Source organism: Hetaerina americana, unplaced genomic scaffold (assembly GCF_022747635.1).
Source record: "Hetaerina americana unplaced genomic scaffold, ioHetAmer1.1.p SCAF_8, whole genome shotgun sequence".
In the NCBI taxonomy this organism is placed as follows: domain Eukaryota; kingdom Metazoa; phylum Arthropoda; class Insecta; order Odonata; family Calopterygidae; genus Hetaerina; species Hetaerina americana.
The window spans coordinates 48,803,392-48,829,669 of record NW_027287427.1 but is presented as its reverse complement, the minus strand read 5'-3'; the positions used below and the strand labels follow the sequence as shown (position 1 = coordinate 48,829,669).

At 40.4% G+C, this 26,278-nt stretch overlaps 1 protein-coding gene across 1 annotated transcript; it reads right to left on the bottom strand.

Moving 5' to 3' along the window:
• Positions 1-1,834: 1,834 nt before the first annotated feature.
• LOC139698014 (uncharacterized) lies at positions 1,835-22,028 on the bottom strand. The gene is made up of 3 exons (XM_071596870.1): positions 21,980-22,028; positions 8,780-10,029; positions 1,835-1,870 (listed from the first exon to the last, which is right to left on the bottom strand). Exons 1-3 carry the CDS (start codon positions 22,026-22,028, stop codon positions 1,835-1,837), a joined length of 1,335 nt encoding a protein of 444 aa, XP_071452971.1.
• Between the last annotated feature and the right edge of the window lie 4,250 nt (positions 22,029-26,278).

Sequence of the window (26,278 nt, the reverse complement as noted above, 5' to 3'; positions counted from 1 at the left end):
TTAATTTTCGCTTACTGGTGATTCGAAATCTGGTTGTGTGGAGCAATTTTGAGTCCTACGGTGTCCCAAAATGGAAGCGCAACTAAAATGGATTTCTAGTAACTCAATTTGCTATCCAAATGAGCATAAGAAAAAGAAAAATAGGCAATTCTGGCAGAAACCAGAAGAATTTTCCGAGGTCAAAGTGAATACGGGGAAAAAAGTCAACAGTTGTGAGTACGAATGAAATTTGACTTATAAGGAAGTGTTCTTGACAGCCGATCAAAGGATGGTTAACGAAGGACTATAGAAAACATTATGATGAAAAATCAATGCTCTAATTCTATAGAGAACCCCTTGTTATTAAGTTTATGGCAATGCTTGACGGAATAATGCTTTTTCTTAGCAGCATGGTATTATTTAGAGAAACATAAGTACTTTAAACGGCCCTTTTAAGACAAATATTTGCAGGAAAACTTACTTTGGAACTGTTAAAATTATCGTGAAAATTTTAACGAGTTAAATACCGAAAATTATTAAGTATTAAAACATTAGGTATTACTATGCTTGAAGGTATAAATAAATTATGTATTCATACGCTAGCTTGAATTAGGGTAAAATAACTGCACATTTTTTCACAAAGTTATTATTAGTCGGTAATCGAAAGTAATCAAAGATGTCGTCATCAAAATAACCAATATATATCGAAATATAGTATATTGGAAATGGAAATTAGCAATAAAATTTTTTCATAATTTTTCAGTTTAAACTTAAAATGACGGACTTCAGTATAAATTTGAGCCACTAAATACACTTATCTACCAAGAATTACTTAATACGCTTTAACTATGGATTTTGTTTATTGATCAAATTCCACTCTTAGCTCAAGAACCGCGGCAGCCAGAGAAGTGCGGTTTTAATTAAATGTTTCGAAATTTCTCGTTTATTTGTTCATTTTCCTTCACATATCGGCAAGATATCCGGTTTCAGCATCGTGAGGGATTATTTTGATCATTAAATGCATTGAGAAGTTTATTAATGCAAAAACAAGTGAATGTAAACATGGAAACGGTTTGTGTGCTGCTTGGATATCCCAAAAAAAAATTACTTTTAGTAACTCAGGAAAATGATTACCGTTAAAAACGACTCGATATTTTATGATTAATGCCGAAAAATAGTGAGTTCATTGTACTATTAGGGTGATAAAGTTTCTGCCAAAGCTTCTGTATTTGCAGCGCAATTCATGCTTAAATTTCCTTGTCCTTTGTTAAAATATTCCTATTGTGACATTAGGTTAAGCTCATCTTAGGCACTGAAAATAAAATGGGTGGTTATAATTATCAGGAATGAAGTGAAAATAGCATCATGTTATTCTTTAGATGCCATTGAATTATAATAAGAGGTTAAATGTAGCCAGGAATACCGTTTGGATGCAGAGTTCTTAAACGGACTTAGTGAAGATTACATGCATTGTCTTCCTGTCTATAACATTTAATTATATTGATGTAAAAGATACAATCATTAACAGTTCGCAACATCGGCTACTTTGATAATTCCTCGTGGTACCATGTTTCCATGGTGACCATTTTCATGTACGATGATGTATTTTACTTTTTATCATTGTCATTTTTATCATTAGTACTAAACCATTCAAAATTGTTTGTGAAGTAGAATCTGCATTAAGCTAATGTATATTTTAGTTTGAAATTTTCTTCCGCTATTCAGTGATTAAGCGTACGTTCCAGGTACGTTCAAGTCCTGTGTTCTCCATATTTTTTTGAGACCGGAAGTTTATTAGACGTGATTTAGCTCAAAATACTCGGCTTTTTTTTATGTATGCCAGACGTTAATGGCTCTACCGTCGAGTGCACTGGGGCTTCTTTAGCTGACTCTGAAATGAGAAAAGCTTTAGAGCTTTATTTATTTTAAAATAGCGTACAATAACAGCGAGTAGGCATCCGGTTTCCATACATACTTGATTTAACACCCATTGAAATTCCTCTTAAATTTAGTTATACATTCGGCGATGGTGTTATGAATGTGGAAAATGTGCGTTCGTGTGCGTCACAATTTAAAGAAGGTCGGATGTCGTGGGGCTACGAACCCAAGAATCCTCGACCGCGGATAAACCGACCCGAAAACACAATGGCGCTAGTGAATCAAGTTGTTGTAGCAGACAATTGACTCGGCGTGAGAGATATCGGGTTGTGGAGGACCATTGATTTAGAGGGAGATACATATCATTTACATTTGGCACATCCGCGTGCGCGTTATCCTTCAAGAAGACCTGAAAATGTTGAAAGTTTCTTCTAGGCGAGTGCCCCGAATTCTGATCGACGGGAAATACGCCGTGCTGGCAACGACTTCTCAGGCGATGTTTTCCTGTGATCGTGCCATGAATAATGCTTTACTTACATCAATTTTGACAATGGATGAGGCATGGGTTCCGTTTTTATATTCTGAAACGAAGCGGTATCCTGCAAAATGGAAGTACATTGGATCAAGGCCACCGAGGGAATCCGGGTTACCGCCAGTGCTGGGAAAATGATGGCGGTCATGTATTGTGACAGCAAAGGCTTCATCTTTCCTCATTGTTTTTTCAAAGGACGCCACGGTGACAGCTGCGTTCCACGAACATGTTTTGAGGACAAAGCTTCCTCCTTTTATTGCAAGAAAAACGACTAGGAAAGGCTGCGCACGTATGCTTTTCCAACAAGACAGCACTCCTACTCCTCGAGCAATATTAACTCGGAGGTTTCTTTGTTGCAAAAACTTTAAAGTGATGCCTCATATTACCCCTATTCTCCCAACTTGTGCCTTGAGTGATTTTTGGCTTTCCAAACGCTGAAGGACATTCACCGTCGCCGCACATTTTCCAGTCGTCGCCCGCTCTTGCATCGGCATTTTTCCGGTGGACGGAGGAGATTTCCCAACAGATGCGCTATCGGTGGTGTTGGAATCTATTCGCCAGCGTCATTAAAACGGGTTACATCTACTAGGAGATTATGCTGAGAAAACACAAAGGTTAAATCTATCAGATCCAAGCGTTTTATCATAAAAATGTAGGACGACTTAAGACTTGAATGCACCTCGTAGAGCGTAATGACCCAATCCGATTGCCTACAGAAGTGACCGAAAGTTAAGGGTCATTGTCATTCGGAGAGGGTGCGATTGAATGGTAATTATTCAGAGTGGAAATACACAAAAAACATGCACAGCTTTGATATGCAAATGATGGCTCTAAACATTCTCGAGAAAATTCCGGATTGTTTTAAGTATGCATCTTTCATACCCTTTCGCGTTGAATAATATTTTTGTTATGTTTTCTCAAGCAGAAGTTCTGCATAGACCCAATTAGTATTATCATTGATGTCGTGACTCTGACCAAAAGTGTAATGATAGTTTATTATTATAGTTGTCGTTTTCTGCATGCTGTTCACCAGACATATAGTATGCATTTCATTTCGTAGTAATTTGCCGGCGAAGAATAGAAACTTTTGTTGATACGATTAGCAATGAAGAGACCGGTTTACTTGAATGACCTCACCTCCACCCACATAATGAAACGACAATCTTAAGAAAAATACACAAATTCTCGATAAAAAATATCCCCAAAGCCTCAAATCCTCAATCAATTTCAATAAATTATCCATGTGGATCCACTTCTCCTCAAGGCGGAGAGTAACGTGACATTGAGAAAGAAAATCTACAACATTTATTAGTTTCAACGCCTCATAATGTCATTTTCAGGTGAAAGATTAGTTATTATTAATGGGCTCACCAATTTTGCAATAGTCAAATCAATTAAAGACCCAAGTCGACTATAGGGGAATTTTTATCGAATGCTGCTGGGAAAAGTTTTGGATACTTTTGCGAATCTTAGTTAAATTCAATAGTTTTTTATTAACAGACCGCACGACTGTATTAAAAATCGCCATATTCAAAAGGTCAAGAGCAAATGTATCTTGATTAATCCGGATTATCACTCGTGTATTCCTTTACATTGTCTATTTAGAGGGTGTCGAGTGATAAGGATTCAGTTTACGTCCAGCTCATTTTCCCATCGGCCCAGTAGTGTTCTCTGAAGCAGAGGGAATCCGTCTTCAGTCAACTCCTCTTACCCTCCCCTCTCCCGCTCCCCTTCTCATCCCCACCCCTCTCTGAATCCCCCCACCCCTCCCATCGAGCTGCTCTCCAAAGCCCTGGATGGGACGACGTGAGGTACGCTAACGGCTCTTTGATGGGGCCTTAGTGGGTGGTGGCACGGACGTAATGGGAGGGAGACAGAGGAACGTGGGCGCGCTATGACGCACACGATGCCCGAAAGGATTTCACTTCAATCAAAATGCAAGAAATTCTAGCGCGCAGAAATTAATGCCAGCTTGGTCCTTGAAAAATAAATGCAGCTTCTTCTCCCGGGGTGACTTTTTAAAAAAGCCGTGAATCCTTGTCGCTCTGTTTGCATGCACATTATATTCATCTCAAACTATTGTCATAGGGATTAAATCTCAATATTATTAAAGGAGAAGGGAAGCAGATAGTGTTAAAAAGGGGGTGGAATGGAAATCATAAATATACCATGGTTTTTAATTAGGTTTATAAGAATGCAAAGTTTTTAGACGTTTATTTTGTAATTGGTACTACGGATATTACTTTGTTCACAGTTCTCAATTAATGCCGCTTGTATACAATAAAATTATTAGCAAATCGAAAAACTTATTGTATAATTAATTATGCATTCTCTGAATCTGTTTTTAAACAAAATGCTCTATTTTAATATAGCTCTCCTAAAATAATTAAAATAAATTTGCCAGAAATATATTAAAGCGCTGATCTATTAAAAACTATATATTTCCTTTGGATAATGGAGCGCAAGGCAATAGTGTATCAGGAAAAATCGTTAAAGCTATAATTGCGCATTAAACTACGTCAGTACGGATCGAGGGTGGTACGCGTCGTTCTTTATAGAAGAACGTTTGTTAACAAAAATTTTGATTACGAATGAATGGTTTCCATTTAATTTTTATTGGTATACTCTTTTACTCGCGCTCAAAATACACGATCTATTATAAATGGTTTTTACATCTTTTGTCTTAATTTGTATAATATCTGCTAAAGATTCCTATGAGATTTATGATTAGTTTCTTTATTATCAATTCTTTAAAAAATAAAATATTGCCCAATTTGGAGAGCTTAAACAAGATCGCGGCAGTTAAACTCCCGATATTGTTTCTTTTGATGTTGGTTGGAAAATATCCTCATTCTGTACACGAGCCGCTCGGTTGATTCCTTTCTGTTGGCTGGAAATTCATCACTGTGCCAACAGCTGCGTGTGCTCTAGGAAGATTATTGCCACAGTCTATCCTAAAGCTTATATTGCATTCTGTTGTGAACTTCGATAACCCGGTCACCAAAGTGCTATAACTCCGCCGCATATTGCACAAAGTAGGGACACACGTAATAAGCCCGCTGCTTCGTACGAGTTTGTCCATTTAGTTGCTCGGATTGCTTGATCCTTGGTAGCGTAGCTGTTTCAAGTTTTCTTCCCCAGGCGCGACGCCCTTTGAACTTCCATTATTCTTTTCGTAGACGGACCCTTTTGCTCCCATTATGATAATCGAACAGCATCAGTTGTGTTATGAAGGGAACATTCGGAGAACATATTATCGAAGCCAACCGTTATATGCTACCGTACAGGAAAAAGAGTTAAAAGGGCGTCCCTGGCGGAGCCTTTTTCTTTCAGTCGTTTCAGACTTCGTAAAATCGAGATCCCAATGCGATTAATAAAGGTCCCCTCCCTGAAAGGATATATTATTTAAAATACGTATATCTCTATCAGCGAAGTTCCTTATTTTATTATTTCAGGCTTTATCAATTATTTCTTCAAGTGTTGGCATTTTTAAAGATATTGTAAAAGTGACCCAGATTAAGTGTTTAAGATAAATAACATTTTTCCCCCTGCAAGCATTTTCGATAAATTTTCTGTATCATGGGTCAAATTCCAATGGTCTCTAAACCGGCAAGCCCAATCAGTTTCCCAATCAAGAAGTAGAATGTAGGTGTAGCTATAAAATCTAAAGGCATCCAATATATTCTTATTCTCAATGTTTTAGGTAAAAATCAAGTAGGAATGTCCTTAATATTCGCAAACGGTAATTGAATCTCATTAGACGCAATTTTGAATGGAATATGATCTCAAATACTGATTTGGGTGGATATAAATTTTTAAAGAATAGTCAGATGATGTACGTAATGCTACGTGATGATACTATGATGATGACGTACTAGCTAAGAATAAAATTTACTATTTATTTTCGCCCTACTTCTCAGACCTATCATTCTGCTCCATTTTGTATTGCATTAAATATATAGTAAAATTTTTGTTTGCCGTCATTGCATAGGTATCTATCAATAGAGGTAAAATTTGTACAGCCCATGCACAACGTTATAGTCCCACAGTAGAAATAACGCATAGTATTAAATTAGCTGACTTACCCTGTTTCCTCAGACAATTGTTACTATATCTTAATCGTAACTATTTCTCTATGTATACATTTTTGTGTATTTATTTACATTTCGCCAGCATTAAACTCTTCTTTTACAGCCTTAATTTACTTAATTATCTAGATTTCCTAACTTTGATTTTCCCTCAACATCCCCTCTCTCTCTTCCCGTACGACGCCAAAGTATTGTTTTCATTTTTATTCCAGCTTATCTTCCATGACATAGAACTACTCACTAGTATAGAGTCGTTTCCGAGGTTGTTCAACTCAATCCAATAATAAGGAGAGGATCCTATTAGTTTTGATTTGAAGGAACGGCTCCGTGAAGCTAAACTGAAAGAGGAACCGAAGTGATTCCGGAACTGAAGTGGAACAAAACTTTCAGGACGGGAGTTTTTCAAGAGAAATTAAACGGATTGGTTTGGCTTCTGATTGGGTTTAACAAAGAAAGTTTTCTTATCCACTGCTTTGATATCTTTACGACTTTCCATCCACCAACATTTAGGTACTACCCATGTTTTCCAATGCTTACTGCGGGAACGACACGAAGTAAGTAGTAGGAAACAACATATTTTTTGCCTGTCCCAATTTTTTATTTGAAACAAGTTAGCACTACCGACCTGTACGTAAATAAAATAGTATAGTGGAAAATACTAAGCAGCAATTGAGATTCAAGGGAAAGAATTGCACAATATTCAATCAGTGTAAAATTAAAGCTGCCTAATATATTGTTCGAGGTTTACGTTCATTCGTTCATATCTATTTCATTAATGAATCAGTACATGAGTCATAACAACTTATGCTTGTCACGCTGAGCGATGAAGTGGTGGTTGGTAACTCGAGAAAAAATATTGAAGTCTTTTTAATTTTAGGAGGAAGCTTAACTTTACATAGGATTTTAAAATAAGTAATTATTGGAAAAATGAAGAACACTCTTGTCTTTACAGAAAGTAACTGCGTACACCAGAAAAAAGCAAATGAACAAAAAGATACCTTAAGTGATAGGTCCAAGTGCTCGTTTTCCTCTTCTATAATTGGCCATCTCAATTGAAACAAAATCACTAAGAGGGCTTTTGGACTAAGAGGGCTTTTTCTGCTCACAGCATGATGAATAGCTGATGTCCAAACATTACATATTGCATTCGTGGATGTCTCCATTTTCCGGGTTCCCGCCGCGTTGGTTGTCATGGTTGACGACAGTTTCGCCTGGATTCCACCAGGCGTCTTCAGGTCGAAGTGCCGATATCATTTTGGCTGCGCTTATATAGCCCTCGCTCTCTCGCTGCTGCGTTGTGATTGGTTGGTTTCTGGAACACTCTCTTCCAGGCGTTCGTCAGGTGGTAACCGTCTTCCCGGTTGAAATTTCTCGGCGTTTTTGTGATCTCAATTGATTCTCTAATCAGCCGAGGATAGTATCTTTTTTCCTTGGTGATTATCTCGGCTTCGTCAAATTTGATGTCGTGTCCGGGTTCGCTCCAGGCATGCTCGGCGACTGCTGATAGGCTGAATTTCTTATTCTTCGTTGCCCTCTTGTGTTCTTGCAGGCGGGTCTTCATGGACCTGCATGTCTCGCCGATATACGATTTGCCGCAAGAGCAAGGCACGCGGTACACACCTTCGAGAAGACCTTTCGGGATCTTGTCCTTGGGCCTTGGAATTATCTGGCTTATTTTGGTCACGCAGTTAAATCTTGTGACAATGTCTTTCTTCTTCAGGACCCTCGAGATCTTTTCGCTTGTGCCGGCGACGTAGGGGATGATGGCATAGGTTCCTGGCTTGTCAGTTTGATGTTTCTCCTTGTCGGGTGTCTGGTGGCGTTTTTCCACTTTAGCGGTCCTTTTCAGGACCAATTCTTCTTTGTATCCATTTATCTTCAGTGCCGTCATCAAATGTTCCTTTTCCTTGGCCAATGATTCTGCATCCGAAAGTTTGTATGCGCGATGCAGGAGTGTTGCCACGAGTGATGCCTTCTGGGACGGGTGATGATGTGAGTGGGCGTTCAGGTAGCGGTCAGTATGGGTGGCCTTCCTGTATACTGAGTGGCCGATACTCCCGTTGGTCCTCCTCTTCACCATTATGTCCAAAAACGGGATTTGGTTGTCTTTTTCGGTCTCCATAGTGAATTGTATTGCCGGATGCTGAGAGTTGAGGTGCTCCAGGAATCTCTGCAGTTCTTCAGGTCCATGTGGCCAAATTACGAACGTGTCGTCCACGTATCTTAGCCATAACTTTGGTTTTTTATCATGGGATTTGATCGCCGTTTGTTCGAATTTTTCCATATAGATGTCTGCTATCACCGGGGATAGGGGTGAGCCCATTGCCGCTCCTTCGCGTTGTTCGAAGAAACTCCCGCTCCAAAGGAAGTAGGAGTTCCGTAGGCAGTACTCTATCAGCTGCGGATGATCCTCTGGAATGCCGGATTTTGTGAGCTCTTTGATGATGTCCACCGATTCTTGAATTGGGACGTTTGTGAAGAGTGATGCAACGTCGAAGCTGACTAAGATGTCGTTGGGGCTGATAGTAATCTTCTTCAATATTTCGATGAAATGAGTGGAGTCTCTCACGAAAGATGAGGTTTGTCCGACGTAAGGTTGAAGTGACTGTGCTAAGTATTTGGACAGTCTATAGGTTGGTCCGTCTATTTGGCTGACTATTGGCCTGAGGGGCACCCCTTCTTTGTGGACTTTGGGTAATCCATATAGTCTTGGTGGCTTGGCCGCAGATGGGAACAGACGTGTTTGATGTTCCCGTGGAATGGTAGAATTCTTTATCAGCGCCCTGGTGTCTCGCTCCGCTTTTGCAGTGGGATCCGAACGAAGTTTTCTGTAAGTGGAGTCTTCCAGCATACGGGAAATCTTCATTTCGTAGTCACCTCTCTTCATGAGGACCGTGGAGTTTCCCTTGTCCGCTGGGAGTATGAGAATGTTTTCGTTCCCGCGGAGATCGGATAAGGCTCGTCGTTCGGCTCCCGTGATGTTCATTTTGGGTGGTCTTGCGTTCCGGAGAATGCGGGCAACATCTTCTCTAATTTCATCGGCGTCTCCCTTCGGAAGCTTCCGGATGGCATATTCCACTTCTGTGACGATTTCTTCCTTTGGTATTTTCGTTGGAGCAATAGCGAAATTCAGTCCTTTCGATAAAATCGAGATGTGAGCATTGGTCAGTTGGTAGTCCGTAAAGTTGATGACTGAACGGTCCTTTTCGGGGCCATGACCCAAACTGCTGGGATGTTGTCGGTCGGATAGTTTTTCGAATTTCCTGATCTGCGTCTCCCGCACTGTAGTTTCAGTATTCCGGGATGAGTCGTGGGTTATTGTCTCTATTGTGTCCCAATCAGTGGCGTTGAGTTTGGCGCCCAATTCCAGATGAATTCGTAGAAGTTCTTCCGAGCACAGGTGGAGGGAGTGGCGTGTGTGCCGTACCCGTTCCCTGAGTAGTGCCTCGCTGGTCCGGCGGAGAATTCTTCTGGCGGCCTTGGTGTTGAGGTGATGCTTTACTTCCACACAGCACGGTAGAGTGTTGGTGTCTCGGCAGCGTTGGAGAAAGGCTAAGGAGGAGAGAAGCCTCCCCTTCTTCTTGCGCAACTTCTCAAATCTTCGTATCTTACTGTGCGTTTCCTCCCCGTAGAGGCGTATAATGTTGGATCGTAGTCTTCCGTGGCGTTCAGGATTCGTGGATGTCTCCATTTTCCGGGTTCCCGCCGCGTTGGTTGTCATGGTTGACGACAGTTTCGCCTGGATTCCACCAGGCGTCTTCAGGTCGAAGTGCCGATATCATTTTGGCTGCGCTTATATAGCCCTCGCTCTCTCGCTGCTGCGTTGTGATTGGTTGGTTTCTGGAACACTCTCTTCCCAATAATCACCAAGGAAAAAAGATACTATCCTCGGCTGATTAGAGAATCAATTGAGATCACAAAAACGCCGAGAAATTTCAACCGGGAAGACGGTTACCACCTGACGAACGCCTGGAAGAGAGTGTTCCAGAAACCAACCAATCACAACGCAGCAGCGAGAGAGCGAGGGCTATATAAGCGCAGCCAAAATGATATCGGCACTTCGACCTGAAGACGCCTGGTGGAATCCAGGCGAAACTGTCGTCAACCATGACAACCAACGCGGCGGGAACCCGAAAAATGGAGACATCCACGAATCCTGAACGCCACGGAAGACTACGATCCAACATTACATATTGCAAATAGCAACCTTCTGAGTATATGTTGTAAATGCCCGAAACGATATGTAAAAGAACTATCGGATTCTACGCTTACAATAATGATGAGTGAATTAGTGAGTAATAAACAAATTAATAAGTTAAACAAATAAAAAATAATAAGTAAGGAATAGAGGATTGACAGGAGCTTTGAGTGAGAGAATACTTGGAAAATTCTATCTAGTAAACACTTTAGGCGATGACACAAAAGGTCATTCCTTTTAATTGACTGTAAGTACAATACCATTGATAGGATATATGCAGACGTGAGCAGATTTCTAGAGATATTAAACCCAATTTCCACTCTATCTTCATTCAACCTACTATGTTTTCGGCACTATGTGCCGTTTTAGTAGCATTCCCGTATTTTAGGGGAACAGAATGATGCGTGAAAGAAGTCGTTGTGTACACGTGAACATTTACCCTTCCATGGTTGAGAACAAGGGGGAGGAGTGATGGTTTCGATGGGCTTGCGAGGCGGGGTTGCGGAGAACGACGCTTCGAAGCGAAAGTGCGACGGTCGTCGAAATAACGCATCGCCATCCGCTCCCTGTTCGAACATTCTCCCGGATCGGATTTGACTCGAAAACACACACGTAGCATGAGACGGCGAATTCCGAGGAGAAGAGGAAATCTTGGGCGGGGCCGCATAAGAAAGGAGAACCCCTTCTTTTTTCGTTGGGAGACGGTCTACGGCGGAAGACGAAATCCCTTTCTCTCACTCTCCATCGGGTGAAGTGAAGAGCAAGGCCAGGAAATGCTGCCGAGAGGAAAAAGGTAAAGTGTGGGATGTGGGGTCATGTTTGCATGTGGGAGAGGGGGACTTCTTTGGTACATCCCGTTGGGGTTCAATTCAGGATATGCGTAGAAAGACAGTGAGGAACTGGGAGTGAGAGTGAGGAATAGTTAAATCGCAAGGAAATTTATTTTTCGCATTGTTGCCCTCTGAATGGCACACAAAGGGAACGCGAATGTTTTCACACGCTGATATACTATTTATTTTCCTCGCCTTTCGTCCTTCAAGATCCAAAGATTGAAGATACGCGGGGTGCAAAATGTCACTAATTTGAAGACCCGGAAGTCTTTCTTCCGATAGGGAAAACTATGTAAACTATGGTTGGGTGCATGTCTATTGAGCCTTTTTAAATGTATACTTATAATACAGGATGGATAAATATGGATAACGGAATTTATACATAATTTGGCTACATTCAAAATATCTTGAGGCGAGACGCAAACACGCATGGAAAACAAAACTGAGCAAATCAAATTTACTTGGCAAATATAACAGGTTCTGTCCTGTGATCAAGGTCTCTTTAGGTACAAATATCACGTGAGGTCTATGGTGAGGAAGGTGAAAGGGTTAGAAAGAATATTTTTGTAGGTTTTACTCCTCAAATATGAATGCGTTTGTATGGACATTATTATTATAAGGTAATCTACCGGTTGAGGTTGGTGTTTGGATGGACACAACTACCAAATAAATATTTTGTGACTCCTAACAAAACACATTCCAGCAACCTACTCTACATCATGTCCCTCTTCATCTCCGAGTACTTCCTTCCTCTCTTCATCCCGTCCAACATCGCTATCCTGTTCCTGCCGTTTCCTCGTTTGCCTAACATTCTCCCCTCTATTACAGTATTCAGCATCCCATTGCCGATCAATACGCCCTTCATCCATTTGTCATATACACATATCTAATGTAAACTCTAAAACAATGATATTATTTCTGTCTCGTGAAATAGATTTGCCTGATTGAGCTGATAGTAAAAGGCTTTCCTCAGTAACTCATTTGACCATCCAGTTTTGTTTCTAATTTATTAATCCACACGCGTGAAATTTTTAAAATAATACTTTGATTTCTAAGTTTCTGAGATATGGAGGTGATAGAGAATGAACAAATTAAAATGGATGGAAAGCCAAATAAAAGATGAACGTATGATAATGGAAGAGAGAGAGAGAGTTGTGGGGAGAAATTCTAAGGCAGAGGAGTGGTATCAGGAGTTGAGGGACAATAGGGTTGTTATAGAGGGGACAAAATGATAGAGAAGGAAATGTTGGAAAGCGAGGGAGAGGAAGATAAAAAGGCAATTTGGAACAATATCAATGAGGTGGGGAGATTGCGGATCATAAGAAGAGTTACATTTGCACAACATTTGGCGTTTAAATGTTTATATTGCCATTTTGGGAAGAGCTCATAAGAATTGGAATACGTAGTGTAGGCTATATAAAAAAATACCCTAATCTGAAAGCCTACAACTTGATAAATGAAAAGTACTCATTTAATACTGAATCTGCAACCATCTCTACCATTCTTATTGCATTGCTATAAAAGCAAAATTTGTGAGAAACCTCGTCAAGAGCACTCAGAATCTCTCTTCTCTTGAAGCTGAGTGTTCGCGAGTGATATGGCAACAATTTATGGATACACCGGTAAAACTAATTTTTGGCATAATTGGGGTTTAACCCCGCAATTACCTCTGGAAATTACAAAATGACACCTTTTGGCTAAATTAATCATTTGTTTAAACAAAATTACAAGTGATTTACGTATAAAGTCCTAATTTTTGCTTTTATTAACTGTTGACTATGCTGTTGCGTTATTTTAACTCTTATTACAAAACTTTGGTATATGCTTTCCTTGTGAAAGAAAAGCTCTCGTTGAGTGATAGGCCAAAATAATTCAGGAAGTTCTCTCGGGTTTCCCACCGGGTCAGCGTGGTGTGCACCGACGTTTCGACGGCTAACTCTGCCATCGTCTTCAGGGTGAAGTGCAGAGCAATGAATTCGCCATGTATTTATACCCTGTCGTAGGGTCAGGTGTCCTCCGATTGGTCCGATGTGTTCCCAAGTGCCGAGCCGCTGGACCAATCTGAACACATCGGACCAATCGGAGGACACCTGACCCTACGACAGGGTATAAATACATGGCGAATTCATTGCTCTGCACTTCACCCTGAAGACGATGGCAGAGTTAGCCGTCGAAACGTCGGTGCACACCACGCTGACCCGGTGGGAAACCCGAGAGAACTTCCTGAATACAATACGCCGGGAAAAACTGAGATCCTTCAGGCCAAAATAAGTTTATATTATCATGAAATAATCGACTTATTAAATAACCAGCAAATTATTAAATGTAAAGCAGGAAATGGTCAAATTGAATGTGATTCTGGTATTTTTCATAAGCCATAAGCCAATCGGTACCTCATGACTCAAAAGCCATCGAGTCTTATGGAAATTACGCACAAAATCCATGTTTAAATGGAGCAATTAAAAAATTAACATTTTTGTTATCATTGGTGACATTTAATGGAGAAGGCATATTATACTGTAAATTATGAATTTTTGAAATATTAAAATGCACTATTATTACGGATTTTGTCCAAACACATTGAAAACTGTTATATTTCTGCTCACTCAGAAGATAGCCGGGAAAAAATCCAAGAAACGTGTTTTGTTTGGTGGTGGTCTGTTAATGACTATATTGGAAGGAAGAAAGCTAGAAAGGGGAGTGACGGGGAAGATAAGAATAGGCATTTAGAACGGAATGAAGGGAGATAAAAATATGCTGAATTGAAGAAGAGTCCAATGTTGTTTAAAGTGTCATATTCTGTCTTGCTAGGTGGCTATTTACTGTTAGTTCTTTTCCCTCCAAAACACACCTCATATGGCGAAATACATTATTATTTGCATGATTTATAGGCAAGTAACTGATACCCTGATTGACAAATCTTAGCATAGAACCAGGTTCCTCTAAGGTATGTTGCCTAGCTAACACTAAACTATGTCACAATATAAACTGCGGAATCTTTAAGTTGTTGGGCGCGCCTGCGTATCATATCTTAATTTGGTTAAGTGGGTACATCCTTTGTTTGCGCCAAAAATATTAAAAGGCTACGTGAGAAAAGGCAGCTTTCATTTCTTTTAGATACGACGGTGAAATACGTATTGTTTTTTTCTGATGCAAGGAAATGGGAGCAGCTTGAGTATTTCTTATTTCTTGGGATGTTCGCGAACGTGATCGATTCTCTATGCACAGGCTCGCATGTCGTCGCGAGGCCCTCCCCTCTCCCTCTCGCTTTAAAACCAGCAGCTGCTTCTTTGGCGTGCGTCGCGGTTGGTAGATAAGGGATTATTGAGGCGGGCGCCTCCCACCCTTCGCCCCCCCACGCCCCGCCTGGCGCATTGTTTCTTGAGGAGAGCGAGCGCGATAGCAGGAGAAGTCTTCGCTCCTCTTATCCCCAACCCCTCTCTCTTCCCTTTCCCTCGCCGCACACCTCTCCCTGCGTTGCTTCCACCCTCTCCCCCACTCCTCACCTCCCCCACGCATCCTACCACGTGCAGCTCCTTCGACGAGCTGCGATGTGCCTTTTTTGCACAGAGAAAAAAAATAGATGCTCTCAGCTCACCCACTTCACTGGGAAATCGAAAGTTTCTCCTCGAGTCACCTCAGACGAAGTGCGGTGTCGACCTAAGCGCTGTAAGCATCGATTCTTTCCCAATAAAATTTAAAAAAAAGGGAAAACATTCTCTAACGGTAAATTTAGTTGATGTGCGATTTCTATGAGAAAGAACGACGTCACCACAACACCACTGCGAGAGTTTATTGAGTTGTTCTTTGTGTTGCAGGATTTTCAATGAATTTTCCTTGCTAGTAGTTTTGAGGGGAGGCGACCGACAGCTAAGGTCATTTGCGCCATAGGGGAAGGACAGGAAAGGATGAAGGGTGGAGAGAAACCCGGCGTCGGCATTAGCCTACTCTTTACGAAAGGCGCCAAGGGGTCCGCGGCTTAACGTCCCATCCGACGGACGGCGTACTCACTCAAAGTGCCCTCCACAAAGCACAAGTAGGGATCGAGATACCTCTGAAAAATATTCAACACCGCCGGGATTTGAACCCGCGCCCTCAGGGTGGGAAGCCAGTACGTTAGCCCCCGCACCATCTCGATCCCGAATTTTCCTTGCTTCTTTTTTCAATGTTCCGATTGAGTGATTTCACATGAAGTTGAAGGAATCCAAAGGTAGCTTGGCTTGTTTATTTAAGAAAATTGGTAATTTGGGACATGAAATGAGAGTATCCTGGAGGATTTTATGATTTTTTATGGATGGTTAGTCATGGGAAAATGTTGTTTGTTGTGCAAATTGGTATGTGAATAGTGTGATGGAAAGAGTGTTGGGCGAAGGAGGTAGAGAGAGGAAAAGAATTTTAAGTTTAGACTGCATGGAAGCATGTGCTATTACAATCGAAGTTGAAATAATTTCTTTAAATCATGTACGTGACGTACAGGCTTCCCACCGAGAGGGCCTGGGTTCAAATCCTGGAGACAACAAATATTTTTTTGCGCTTTGATTGAGTACGACGTCCGTCGGATGGGACGTTAAATTGCGGACCCCTTGGCACCTTTCGACAAGAGGAGGCTAATACCGACGCTGGGTTTCTCTCCACCCTTACTTTCCCATCCATCCCTAATGGCGCAAATGACCTCAGCTGTCGGTCGCCTCCCACACAAACTACTGCCACGTAATTTCTGAGCGTGAAGTAGTTCTGATACTTTAAATTCTATTGAACCAGTTTCACTTTCCTTTCCTGTCGGCATCGCTTGGCAAATTGGAAGGCTATTCATTACATTCACTTTGATTTGTCATTAGATCCTTCCTCACTCACTTATTTCCATTAAATAAGCCATCTTTAATGTGAAGTAAATCCTATTGTCAATGCTAACTGCTAATTTTCCCAATAAGTATCAGATGAAACCTTGTTTTTGTTATGTAGTTCTGGATAATGAAATAAGGACAGTTTGCACCTTTCCACAGTTTATTTAACGTACGACGCGTTTCAACTCACGGAGTCATCATCAGGTACAAGACAAACTAAATGGTAAGGAGTCCTTATTTATATGTACAACAGATGTGGATGGGAAGGGAGAGTCGAGTAGGGGAGAGGAGGAGGGGGGGGGTAGTCCGCATCTCCTCCCCCCGCTCCTTGTCTTGTACCTGATTATGACTCTGTGAGTTGAAATGCGTCGTACGTTAAATAAACTGTGGAAAAGTGCAAACTGTCCTTATTTCATTATGATGAACTTCCACGACCTCAAGCCTGAATCTGTTGAACTTAGTTCTGGATAGTTTCAAAATATAATTTCCCGATATTATATCCGTTGTTGCAGTAACATCCAAGTGATTAGGAGTGCTTAGTTCAACTACGAGAGAGAGTTTAGGTTTTAAGTGATTTGTTTTCCTTGGATAACGTCATTGGAATTCCTTGAGACGTTGCTCAAGATGCCGTACGTCACACCTCGGTTTTGCCTCAACGCAAAGTCACTCGCTATCTTCCTCTATTCACAATGTCTTTTCAAATGACTATAAAATCAACTGAAATGCAAATATATATGGAAATACCCTGAGGAGTCTATCGATGCTTTTAGGAACCGGAGGTAACGGTTCTTTTTTCCTGCGGAAAACCTGGCGGTGTGACGTAAATCATAACTGCGTTTATTATAATCACGGATATTCTTTCGGTAAGTAGAGAAACACGTGAGCCTAAATCGTTCTTTTGTTAATAATTTGATCGTATGAATAGCTCCTCCTTGAGAATTCTGCCCAATTCTACTTCGTGGCGGTCTCAGTCTAGCCCGCCCGGCTTCGAAGCAGTCGATGCTGAGATAACATCTAAGGTTCTCAAGAATGAAAAGATTCGATAACTCCACTTTCCCTACTTCCATTCAACCTATCTCGGAGGTCTCCAGTGACGATGCGTCACACACCATTCGCTTCCCCTTCCGTCTAGTCGCACACTCGCGCCCCGCTCTGCCCGTATCTCCGGAGGCAGCACCCTAGCTTTCTTTGTTTTCGCCCCCCCCCCCCCCAAAAGGAAAGAGGTGAGTGGGGCTGGGATAAGGTCGAGTTAACCGCGCCACGTCGGCGTCACGCAGTTAGGGCGACCACCCTTAGCGTGGGTGCGCGTTGAAGGCCTTATATCGGCCGTTTTGCGGACCGGTGGCGCAGAAGGGTGTTGTAACGGAAGGAGTGGATGGGGCTGCAGAATAATGATAATAAACCCCTCGGGAGAGAGAGAGAGAGGGCGACTCTTATCTCCCCGACTCGGATTTCCCCTCACTCAACACAGGCGAGTGGTATCCAACATCCTTCCCCCATACCCTGCCCTTGTGGCTACGAAATAGGACAGGGCGGTTTTGTCTCGCGACGAGTTGAAACGAGGCAAGGTCCGCGGTGCTTCACCGACAAGGGGAAAATGAAATACTATATATTGTATTGAAATAGTATTGCGTAATGTTACGCTGCTAGAAGATAGGAGTTGCTTCGGCAAAACCTCGACATGCGATAGATACTGATCTTAAAATACGTATTTATTGGCATGTCAGTTAGTATGGTCTGGGCAAGCAGCGGTCATAATTCCCAGTGGGCATTTTTGTCGTCTACGCATGCGCCATTGTATTTTATCTTTATTAACACTCCGGAGGTCATGCCACTCATCTGAAACTGTGCAATTGACTCTACTAAATAATATTTCCTTAAGCCGTAAAGGATTTTTTATATCACATTAAAAGGAAAAAAGGAGTGGAATATTGAGATTTGTGAGGTGATTTACGTGGAAAGTTGATTCCTCACCAGTGATCAGACATATATTCAAAATACTAGGACGTTTACATTTACAAAGGTGGGAGCGGGGGTTGTTGCCTGAATAGGTTTACCAGGAAATTAGTCGTGTTGGCAGGGGCCATATTCGGGAACTTACAAGTACACAGTCACAGTGGTTAGCCCAAAGTGGTTTGCGGGGATGTTTTACCCTCGCCAGGGACCGGTACTGGGCTACCTTACCCACTTACGTGATAACTAGGAAGAGACCAAATAGGTTTGCGAAGAAATTAATCAAAACGCCAGGGTCCGACTACGGTGGAATAATACACACACTCACACGCACGCTCACATCTGACTCGCTTACGTATTTCAGAAAAGGAACAATATTACCCGGGAATGTGAAGTGGACAGAACACTTGATGGCCTAATGGCGTTGTGAACACCGAAAAAGGTAGGAAATTAAGCCCTTCAGTCAAAAGAAAAAATCGAATGGAAAATAAAGGAGGAAGGCAAAATATCACGTAAAAATTAAGGAAACTCAGTGGTGTGAAAGGCGGATTCGCGTATTTTGACCACAAGGCCGTCCTCTTTTATGTTCTGACGGAGAATAACCATTGCAACATAAGGTTAAAGACCCCTTGTTTCCTTTTTCAGTAGAGGTTTAAAAAACCAAAAACCCTTCCAGGATTAAGGAAATATTATTTAATATAGCCAGGCTTAGAAAACGCCGTAAGGAGCTCAATTTATCCTTTTCATCGTATCACGGATGGATATAATATTTGCATTTACTGCAATAAACATATATGAAATGTACGAAATCAAACATAAATAATTTTAAAATTATTGCTCCATTTCAAGAAACTGAAGGAGATTCTGTGACAGTAAATGATAACGGAGTCATCCGCTAAATGTGCATTGTTTTGTTTTATAATAATCTAGGATTATACGGGATTTGACGCCTGAATAGTGCGAAGGGAACCTTGGAGACGCATTTTATTAATAAAAGTTATAGTTATCACGTGAGCAACAGGTTATCTTCCAATATATTTGAAAGAGTGCAAAATGTACTTGAAGTGGTCCCCTCTCCCGGAATCCATACCGGGATGATGGCTGAAACAGAATGAAACAGTTTTGTTTCGTTAATAAAAGAGTTGAAAAACCATATTACAGTGCGTATGACTTGAGCTTGAAGGAAAAGACTGTTAAGAGTTTACGTGAATTTGGCCCTGGTACAAGTTTTAGCAATCAGGTATGAAACTACACCCCTCAAAACTACTTTGTACTCACGTGGTTAAGTTTCTTCCTAGTAAATGAAAACTTGTTTCCCCATCAAAGTAGGTGAGAAGAGGCTTTCATAATGACAAGAGATGTGCATGAATTGCATACACGCATAGGGAACGCTAGGAATAAGAAAAAAAAGTAGGGAGGAAACGGACTTAGTGAAGTTTGGAAGTGATAAGCACAAAGGGAAGTCTTTGATGATGATGAAATCAGTGTCAAAGAAATAGGATACGGTTGTACCTACGAATGATATAACTTATTGCCACTAGTGAGGGAAACAGCTTACAGATGATTGTATATGTTTGAACTAAAAGAATTGTGTAATGTCTTCTTTCAGACATCAAATGGAGTATTCGCAAAGAGTTATCATTGAGAGCTATTATCTGGAAATAGAGATTTTAATCATCAAGTTACAAGATTGACTATTCGATTTATTTAACGACTTAATTGGGGCGAGATTGAGGTATTATAGTCCCTTTTTCCACCCAAAATTTAGAAATACATTGAAGACAATTGAAAACAGCCATGCTCCGGGTGGAGGAAAACCCACCTAGGCGGGAATTAAAACCGCGATCTCTGTGTTGACAGGTGAGGCCTAAGATAGAAGGGATGCAAATGTAATGGTTCTCAGGAATTTCTGGCCAGAGTAAAAATGTTTATGCATATTCATGTATATACTCATGTGTGTATATACACACAGACACACAAACTTTATATATATATATATATATATATATATATATATATGTTATAAATATAATATATATATATATAATTATGTATATGAATTTAATATGTGAATATATATTATGTGAGTATTTGTCTATAAATGTGTATATGTATACATTTATAATTCAATTTCACACCACGTTGAAGTAGCTACATATCCGATGATATTTTTCATTTAATTCGGTTAATGCTTATTTAAAAATGTTTCCAACCTAAAATTCCAGGTGATTTAAAACTATGCTTGTGTTAGCCAAACAATCCAAAGTTATTTTCATCGATTAACGGCAAATCCTTTGTTGCAATTAAAGGAATTTATAATTTGAGTGTAGAAAAAGGCTTCTAATTTGAGTATATAACAAAACCAATTCTTGTTAAGAACAAAAACTGCATTATTTCCGCTAGCTAACTAATTGTTTTGGCCTTATAATTTTCTTCCAACAAAAAATAAATTCATGATGATAAATGAATAAAATATCTTCATTAAATGAGTGCGAGTGTTGTTTCCTGTGCTCTTCAGTACAGCAGAAGGCCAATAAAGATGTTTTGAACCGCCCGAGACGGTTGGATCTTAATGCATGGTTTTCCTGTGGAATGAAAAGTTGATGAGATAAGGAATTTATAACCGGGACGTCTCCTTCTTTCGCCTCGGCGCCTCTCAACGACTCTCGTTAGGAAAAATTACTGTTCTCCGTGAGATATCGCTCGGCCATTAGGGAAATACTCGTCTGCGCTCGCACTCATTTGACTGCGAAATTTTCAGAGGACGTGACTGGGCGATTCCTTCGATATCCCCGCATTGTTCCTTCCCTCTCGTCGGTTGGGAGGAGGGGCAAAAGGAAGGGGGAAGGAAAGGTTGAAGGGGGCGAGAAGGAGGGATCCTCCGCCCCCGTTTATTCACCCCTCCACTAGCGAGCAATTTGGACCCACAGAGGAGAACAAAGCACGTGATGAAACGCGCACGTGGAGGGGAGGGAACAAGAGCGATGCCAAAAGCTTCAAGGGGCGTTTCCTCAGGGATCGGAAAAACATCACGACAACACGTCCTGAGGTAAACTCGATGGTTATTACGGGCGAAATAAGATTTTGTGCGAGGGTTTTGGTTGACGAACACGATAGCCGCTTAAATAATCTGGAGCAGTGTTAAAAAATGGGCCTAAATGAACTGGGCTACGGATTGTGTTGGGAAGCGGACACTGGAGACATGGCATGGGAAACTTTACTGTAAATATGTGGAAACATGTGTGGAAATGTATGTGGATTTTATGTGGAAAAACCAAGTGTTTCTTTTGCAATATGTATCGTTTCCACAAAGTGACACCTGAAGTTATCTCCTTTATCTCTAAATAAATTTAATTATTTAAATTTCTCTATGGAGCGTTTCAAAATAACATCTCGTTGGATCAATATCTTGCGAAACTCCTTCACTCCTCCTCCCCATTCGTACACGACGTGAAAAGTCGTTTGCCATTCCCGGTCGGCATCATTCTTTCGGCAAGGGAGAGACAGCCGTTTCCATTCTCTCAAAAACGATGGGGGGGGGGGTGGTCTGGAAAGCACAGGGCCCGGGGAAGCGGCGTGAAGTTTACGAATCACTTAATAATCCTCCAACTTCCCCTTTGTCTTCGTTCCCGTGCGATCATTTTTCAGCGAGCGTCAATCCCGTCTCCCGCACTCACGGCATCCCTCTGAGAGATCTCGAGGTGTTAATCGAGGTCCATCACTCATCGCCCATTAACGGTCTAGAGTGTTTGCTTGTGGCGGAACACACCTTCGGGGGTCGCAATTATTTTCCAGCAGGGTTACCACCGGTTTGGTGGAAGGATACAACGACGAGCGCCAAATAGAGGCGTGGGAGCGGCGGAAATACATAATTCAAATGTGTCCTCGGCAATGGTGCCATTGGCGGAAGATGAGGCGGAGTGGTGACGAAAATTCAAGATAAATCGGAACTGAAATTTTAACACCTAATCCGTAGATTGTGTACATGGGATATTTGTCATGTATTTAAGACATATCGGATCTCGATATCATTTAATATTATAATTGTCAGATTACTTGAATGAATAAATTCATTGTTGAAATCTTACGGATTTAGGGAGGGTTTTTACACAGTAATAAACATAAAACCTTTATCCGAACACTATTATTTCTTCTATATATCTTGAAGGTACTCAATTACTTTCAAGTAGTCCAAAATGCGTTTTATTACACCTTCTAGCGAGAATTCTCTTTCCGGTCGGATCTTTCAAGGTCTCGCAGCGTTTCAATGTTTCTTTAAATCCTTAATAATCTGTCTTTATCGTATTTTCTTCGGTGACTTTCTCTCCTGCCTGGTACTCAGTAACACCACTTTTTATGTCTTCCCCTCTATACTGCATATGAATTCAATTCCCCATCCTGACATCCTAAGGCTCTCATGTACGCTCATCTACATATATCTACGAAATACCCCGCAAGCTGCCACAAAGGCGGGGGTTGTTAGGTCACCAGCCATACATGCACAGTCGCAGTCATGTTACATCCACAAACATTAATTTTTATCATGCACTCGAAAAATTTCAATCACAAGAAAGAAAGTACTTAAATAATTACGCTCTTTCTTATTCAGAAAGGCTCACACATTTGAACCAGCCAGTGATTTTCTTTATACGACTCTTAATTTTTGATTTTATTTTCATATCTGCGCATGAGGCAATAATCAGAGGATAAGACATTTTTTGACTCAAAATTATCTTTTATCTTCACTCTCGTTGAGTCATATTGGTACTTAAATTTCATCTTTCTACTTGTACAATAATTAGCAAGAAATAATGTTATAATAATAATATTTTATGTTATTTAATTAATATATACCTTTTTTCAAATGCATTTTGGTTCAATTCGAATTCTAACAGTTATACGTTTATTGCGACCTATGTATTATAAATTTACTGGTTAAAAATTTAGATTTTCAACAGTCGAAGTTTTCTCGAGTTTTTTTGCAAAATATTACTCAAATAACAATATATGCCCTATTAATCTGTTGCATTTATTCATTTAAAACTGACTTGAAGCAGTGAAATGGTTGCCCATTTTTTCTTGAGCTTACTTCAACACATCTATCTAGATTTCATTAAGCTTATAGAATTTACCTTACCTTAACGAGTGAATACCTTTCGAAATGACTTTAATTTCTTTTAGTACTTTTTTCAGTTATTATTCTAAATATATCGGAGTTAATATCTTTTCAACATTAACGCTTCCTACGAAATCATGATGCAGCTGGACGGTCTAAAACTCATATGATCGTTGACTTCAATTAAAATATCTTGGAAAGGTTTAAAAATTGTCAAAAATGGCATGTTTGCCATAAAAAATGTCATTACTTAAACGGAGAGCGAAAGTTGCTTTCATGGTTAACTTACACTTCCCGCAGATGAGGATTGAAAAATGCTTAATCAGGAAATTAGTACAACATTCGCAAAAGCATTTGGTTCAGTTGTACCCTTCTTTCTCCTAAACATCTTGACTACACAATCCAGTATGTGCCTGCTCTATATATCAGATTTTCCCATGCTCGCCTTTCGTGTTAGTCTCTGTGGTTTGGGGTTTGTGTACAAAGAGCCGCAGGAGGCCAAACACGTTTAGCAGCGTTTTGGTTTCTTCACTTCTTCCCGTCAGCGTGAGCCGTTATCTTAAAATTTTAAGGATATAGGCCAAACAAACTTTTGTAACGTTTTCCCTGTTGTAATGGACCGTTCACCGCATCGCCTCTGTCCATATCCGCCAGATGGCAGCCCATGTGGCCTTCAAGGAATTCATACTGCCCGCGGGCGTCACCAATTTAGAAGCTTCCGCTTCGAAAGGCTTGGATATGTTTAAAATGATTTCCCAAAGGAAGCTTCTCAAGGAACGTTGCGTACTTACCATTACCACTTCGCCATCATTTTTAATCTTTAAATTAATCCCGTGCATTATCTTAGGTTAGAAAGGTACAGTTCAATATAGTATAAATATTTAATGAATTTTAATCATGGTGCATTAGAAAATGTATGAAAGAAGAAGAAAGATTCGTTGCTTTCATTAGATAGCCAACAATTAGAATATTTCGCAAAAATATGGAATCCATGGGAGAAAACGTTAACTAAAGATTTAGATAAAGTAAAGAGAAAATTTGCTAAGTTTTTAAAAATTGCTGCGGGAAGCGGACAAGCGTCACGGGTATGCTGGAGGAATCAGGCTGAGAAACTCTTATTATTATATATTATAATATAAGAGGGTTATAGAAGAGCACACCCAAAACGTAGACTTTTAGAACGATACAGGAAGCCTACTAAATTTCCTTGCAACACGGAATGAATTAATGTGGCACAAGATTATATTTGTATATTCGACTACCGGAATGAAATGAGATAGTTAGACACCGCCAGAGATAGATTCAAGTACTCCTTCACTCTCTTTCTACCCAAAAGTTAAAATATCGACTCCAAGAGCCCGAAAAATCAAATTAATTTGAATGTATTTGTCAAGTTAAACAGTATGTAATGTATAGAGACACGTACGAGATATGTGCAAGACAGTTGTATAGGAGGTAGCATGTTTTCAAATGTGTGAAACAAACTAATAATTCTTCATATGAGTCTATTACCCGAACTGACACTCCACTCCACACACCCTTTCAGCGGATTGCAGGGTATCGTATAGATATAGATCCTAGGTATACAAATCAGGGGTTAACCTAGGAAGACTCGGGAGACATAACGGTTTTTTCGCGAAAGTTCTAATGTCGTTAAGACTACAATACTACAAGTCACGCCAAGGTGAAAAATACACTGAACGATTTTTTTTGGCGACGAACAGAATTAAACAATTCGCGATCATAACATTTTTTGGGCGGATGGCAAAGAAGAATTTTGAAATGAGCGAATTTAGCGAAACCAAGGGGAAAAGAATTTCTGAAAAATTGAAGGTAAGATACAAAAGAATTTTTGTTCTATGTCAGGGATTTTCAAAGAAACAAGTCAACAGTTATTTTACTCATGAGGATAAGGTTGAATGAGTAACCAGCAGATCAGAAAAGGGTTACTTATTATATTCCTTCTTTGAAAAGATTTATACTAAACTCACTGAATCTCTACAATGGCATCCCAATTCAATTCCGCCAACCGACGCCCGAAATTGAAATTTCACACAGTGGAATAGAACGCTGAAGAAAATTGACGCCAACAAATACTCCGGGCCCGATCGAATATCAGCTGGCCTATTTAAGTAATTAGCTTTGGAAAATGCGACGAATCTAGTTATCATAGTTAATAAGCCCCTAATAGGGCACACGATTGCCAGTGACTGACAAATAGCTAATAAAATTTACATTTAAAAGGGCAGAGTAGCAGGAACCGAGTAATTACAGATCCCTCACATCCGTATCATGCAAAGTCATGGAGTATATAATTGTTAGTGCGATAATGAAGCTCCTGCATTGTCAGACAGCAGTTATTGATGAAAAATCAAGAAGCAGGTTAGACTATGAAAGAATAAACTTGCCTATTGTGTTCATGATAGTTTTGGTTTGAGAGAAAATAATATTCGAATTACTGGGTTTTTCTAGGTTTAAAAAAATACTTCAACGACATGTTCAACAGAAAGCTACTCAAATAGCTATGGCGTTCTTAAAAATATACTAAGTTGGATCAAAAGTTTTTTGCATGGTTGTATACAATGGATGGTCATGGATGGTAGTAGCTCGAATGCAGTAGAAGTCACTTCCGGTGTTCTCCAGGGATACACCATCGGGCCTCTTTTATTCCTTCTTTATGTTAACAAAACTAGCTCTGTGGTCAATGGTAAGTTATCTGTTTGGTAACAACGCAGTTATTTACAGCAATATCTGTAGTCAGGAGGGATACGGTCCTAAACTAGGAGCAAGAGGACAAAAATAGAAATTGTAGGTTCGATTAAATGATAAGACATTACACTTACTCACGAGCTCTCCTGGG